This window comes from Zea mays, chromosome 5 (genome assembly GCF_902167145.1).
Source record: "Zea mays cultivar B73 chromosome 5, Zm-B73-REFERENCE-NAM-5.0, whole genome shotgun sequence".
Lineage (NCBI taxonomy): Eukaryota > Viridiplantae > Streptophyta > Magnoliopsida > Poales > Poaceae > Zea > Zea mays.
Genome location: NC_050100.1, coordinates 147,998,742 through 148,003,090, shown reverse-complemented (window position 1 = coordinate 148,003,090; position 4,349 = coordinate 147,998,742). Strand labels below are relative to the sequence as shown.

The 4,349-nt window shown below is 51.3% G+C and overlaps 1 protein-coding gene across 1 annotated transcript; it reads left to right on the top strand.

Annotated features, from left to right (window-relative positions):
- The first annotated feature begins 242 nt into the window (after positions 1 to 242).
- On the top strand, positions 243 to 1,921 carry LOC103627003 (peroxidase P7). Its single transcript, XM_008647357.2, has 3 exons — positions 243 to 738; positions 843 to 1,037; positions 1,153 to 1,921. Exons 1-3 carry the CDS (start codon positions 523 to 525, stop codon positions 1,708 to 1,710), a joined length of 969 nt encoding a protein of 322 aa, XP_008645579.1. The 5' UTR covers positions 243 to 522; the 3' UTR covers positions 1,711 to 1,921.
- The last annotated feature ends 2,428 nt before the right edge of the window (positions 1,922 to 4,349 follow it).

Below are 4,349 nucleotides of genomic sequence, written 5' to 3'. Positions count from 1 at the left end.
GAACGTAATTCCGATAGTGTCTCTCTACGCTCTATGTAGTATGCACGATATCACCAGGCCAGCTGGGCACGGTAAACCTACCCCCTCTCTTCTGTTGGCAACGACGTGCATACGTGTTCTATGTGAAGCTGGGGGAAGAATTATTAGCCTTTCATTACAGATGTCGGCTGTTGATGGTTGCTGTGCACGTTATATTACAACCCAAATACACAGATCAGCAACGACAACACTCGTCATCATAAGCTTCCCTAGGTATACCACATGGGGAGGAGCGAAGACCAAGCTATATACCCCCATCTACATGCACACGCAAGATTAATTCGAGAGGGCACTCACTATAAATAGGACGTGAGACGCTCTATCTCACAGCTCGAGCCACGACGTCGTCCCGCCAGTCGCAAAGGAAACCCTAGCTAGCAATAGCAAGTCTAACCAGCTAACAGGGACAGCTCAATCGACGATCTTGTGCTAAAGTACTCGTGCAACAATCGTCGTCGTCGTGGGAGCTGATCAGGCCACGCGATGGCTTCGTCCACGACCGGCCATTGCATATTCCTTGCACTTCTGCTGCTTCTCGCTTCCACGGCCTGCTATGGCCAGCTCTCGACGTCGTTCTACTCCACCAGCTGCCCGGCGCTGGAGTCCACAGTGCGATCCGTCGTGAGTAGCGCCGTCGCCAGCAACCGCAGGATGGGCGCCTCTCTTGTCCGCCTCTTCTTCCACGACTGCTTCGTCCAGGTAGGTACAAACGAGAAGGTGTGGTATTATACATTATTGCCAGCTCAATCCCATAATGTACTGGACGTTTTATTACGTACGTACCGTACGTACGTGATGCACAGGGCTGCGACGCCTCCATTCTTCTGGACGACGTGCCGGGCAGCTTCGTCGGCGAGAAAACCGCTGGCCCGAACGCCAACTCCGTCCTCGGCTACGATGTCATCAACAGCATAAAGACAGCCGTCGAGGCCAACTGCCCCGGCGTCGTCTCCTGCGCCGACATCGTCGCCCTCGCCGCGCGCGACGGCACCGTACTGGTAGGTATATACAAGAGCCGGGCCGGCGGCAAGCCACATCAATTAATTAACTTCTCAACGAAATTCAATTATATATATGCTATCGATCGATTTCATCGACTATCGTTGATTTCAGCTCGGTGGACCGTCCTGGAACGTACCTCTCGGCCGGCACGACTCGACGACGGCGAGCCTGAGCCAAGCCAACAGCGACCTCCCCTCGCCGGCGTCCAGCCTCAGCACGCTCATCGCCAAGTTCGGGAACAAGGGCCTGAGCCCGACGGACATGACGGCGCTCTCCGGCGCGCACAGCGTCGGCTTCGCGCAGTGCCGGAACTACCGCAACCGCATCTACAACGACGCCGACATCAACCAGCAGTTCGCCAAGCTGCTCAGGACCAACTGCTCGGCCACGCAGGGCGCAAGCGACACCAACCTAGCGCCGCTCGACGTGGCCACGCAGCTCAGCTTCGACAACGCCTACTACGGGAACCTGCTCAAGAAGAAAGGCCTGCTGCACTCGGACCAGGAGCTCTTCAACGGCGGCTCGCAGGACGCGCTGGTGCAGAACTACAGCTCCAACGCCAACTTCTTCTTCGCTGACTTCGTCACGGCCATGATCAAGATGGGGAATATCAACCCGCTCAACGGAACCGCCGGCCAGATCAGGGCCAAATGCAGTGTGGTTAACTAATAGAATGGCCATCATTATTGCCGGCCACCAATTGATTGCCATAGACTCATCAGAGCCTGCACAAGTGCACAACGTAACTAGCGGTTCGTTCATTCGTGAAAAAGACACGCTGGTCGAGGAAATGGGTATACCATTATCATTTCTAGAATTAAAATATTGTACTGCAGTAAATTGATAAATCTATATCAGCAAACATTATTTACGTCTTAAATAACTAGGTGAGCGTGCGTTTCAACGGAAACATATAATAACATAATAACTTATATACAAAATGTGTCTTATATTGTTATAAAAAATATTTCATAATCCATTTGTAATCCTAGCCATACATAAATTTGTTATTTTAATTTAGTTGTTTCACTACTCTATTGCAACCATCAGTATCATGCAGACTTCGATATATGACACGATTTGCATGGTCTCATCATTGAAGAGCACGTGTCACACCTGCCGGTAGAAGTTCCCTCGTACATATTGTCAGTCATTAGGTACGCACCACCATACACGCTTGCTTAAACAAAAAAGCAAGTGTATGTGTTTGCGAAGAGAATTAAAGGCAGGCCGGCACAAAAGCTACCCCGACGATGGCGAGTGGTCATTGTTGTCGGTCTTCCTCTGCGTCACCTCTGGTACCAAGATGACACCATAGTCCTTGATATAGTAGTCGTCGAACGCGCACGACATGGCGAGTACCGATGACTCTTGACTGGGCTGCCAAACGAAGTGCACCCCGGGCTCATCAGCGAGGTAGTACACCAAGCCGTTGCACCACCGGATGTGCTACTCCTCTACATAAATCTTGTTCGAGGACACTCACACAACGTCAGCAACGACCGTCGTCCCAGCGCACAAGAATTCATGACCAGTCAGTAGTGACTTACGTGGGAGGTTGAGCTTCAGGTGGATGATGAGCTGGACGGTGTGACGGCACCGTTGTCGGATGCGGTGCCCAGAATAACCCGAGAGTCGCCGACGTTGGCGACGACCATGAGGTCCCCCTATTTGAAGATGGACAGCGCGGTGCAGCTGCTCTGGACCGCGTCCAAGCGGCGGCTGCGCCGGAGCTTGCCGAACACAGCGACGCATGTGATCACATAGTACTGCTTCCAGAGGTCGAACTGGCAGTCGTCAAGCTTCTTTTCGTCGTCGATGAGCGACGCCAACGCGAGCGCCTCCTACCAGTGGTGTTTGTTCGGGGTTTCCAAGTAAGAAACATGGATTCATCTTTGGCGTTGGTTTATGAAAATGACTCACAAGTCAGAGCCATGGAAAAAATTGTTTTGCTTTGTTTGCGAATGTATAGAATATAAAATCTGATATTCAAATTCGTATTTTTTATATTTAACATTGAGTTTATAAAGATTAATAAAAGGTAAACCTCAAATTTTATGATATATCTTGTTAAATAATAGATATAAAGTTTAGATATAGATACATATACGAATTCAGATATTTTTTCATCTTTTTGTCTTAGGGAGCAAGCAAAAAACAATGTATGCAAAATTTTATTCTTATTTATAATATTGTGCTTTATAACATAAAAAAATATCAACATTATCAAATTTCATGCATATCTATTTTAAAATATTAGATTTATTTTAAAAATTTGCATATCCACTTTAATCCCTATAAATAAGTTGTTATGGGTCTACTACATACACACGTAAAAGTTTCCCTAGCCAACGTTAATTATTCTTAATACTCCACAAGTCTTTGATGGTGCGGATCCCCGAAGTCGAGGCAGCGATGGGCATGACGACTTTAGCGAGAAGGGGCTGCCCTAGCGGCTGACAATGCGGCCTGATGCCCTCTCCTCATATATGTCCAAACAGTGCGGGCCGCCCGTTTGACCCATGGCACGGTATGAATTTAGCTCGGTCCAAACACGGCCCGACACAATTGGTTACGGGTCCGGACCGGCACGGTCCGTTTAGCGTGCTGAGTATGGGCAGCTACGGCGATCCGCGTGTTTTGGCCCGGCCCGGCACGATACATGGGTCGGCACGACGGCGGCCCGCTTATTCCTATTTTCTTATGGGTTTTAATTTGGGAATCGAGTAATTGGCCATCCCTTAGCACTTCACTTAGGGAATTGTCGGCGTTCCGAGACCGGGGGGTCCCTAAGCCGACGAGTGAATGTCGCCGCGTGCCCCAGCCCAGATTGGTCGACGCGAGGCCGAGCGCGAAGGGGGGAAGTGAGGTGGCCGGAGATGGGCGTGAGAGAGGTGGAAATCCCGCGGCCTTCGTGTTCGTCCCGCGCCCAGGTCGGGTGCGCTTGCAGTAGGGGGTTACAAGCGTCCACGCGGGAGAGGGAGCGAGCGGCCTCACGCGAGCGCCTGTCTCGTCCTCGTCCCCGCGGGGCCAACCTCCTCTAAGAGGGCCCTGGTCCTTCCTTTTATAGGCGTAAGGAAAGGATCCAGGTGTACAATGGGGGTGTAGCAGAGTGCTACGTGTCTAGCGGAGGAGAGCTAGCGCCCTAAGTACATGCCGTCGTGGCAGCCGGAGAGATTTTAGCACCCAGCTGGTGTGATGTCGTGGCCGTCGGAGGAGCGCTGGAACCCGGCGGAGGGACAGCTGTCGGAGCTGTTGAGTCCTTGCTGACGTCCTCTTGCTTCCGTAAGGGGGCTGAGAGCCGCCGT

What these genes read in the sequence shown, in the direction of transcription:
- LOC103627003 (XM_008647357.2), top strand. Translation starts at nt 523, where the DNA reads ATGGCTTCGTCCACGACCGGCCATTGCATATTCCTTGCACTTCTGCTG. An exon ending in TCCACGACTGCTTCGTCCAG is followed by an intron (nt 739 to 842) that starts GTAGGTACAAAC and finishes CGTGATGCACAG; the next exon opens with GGCTGCGACGCCTCCATTCT. An exon ending in CGCGCGACGGCACCGTACTG is followed by an intron (nt 1,038 to 1,152) that starts GTAGGTATATAC and finishes CGTTGATTTCAG; the next exon opens with CTCGGTGGACCGTCCTGGAA.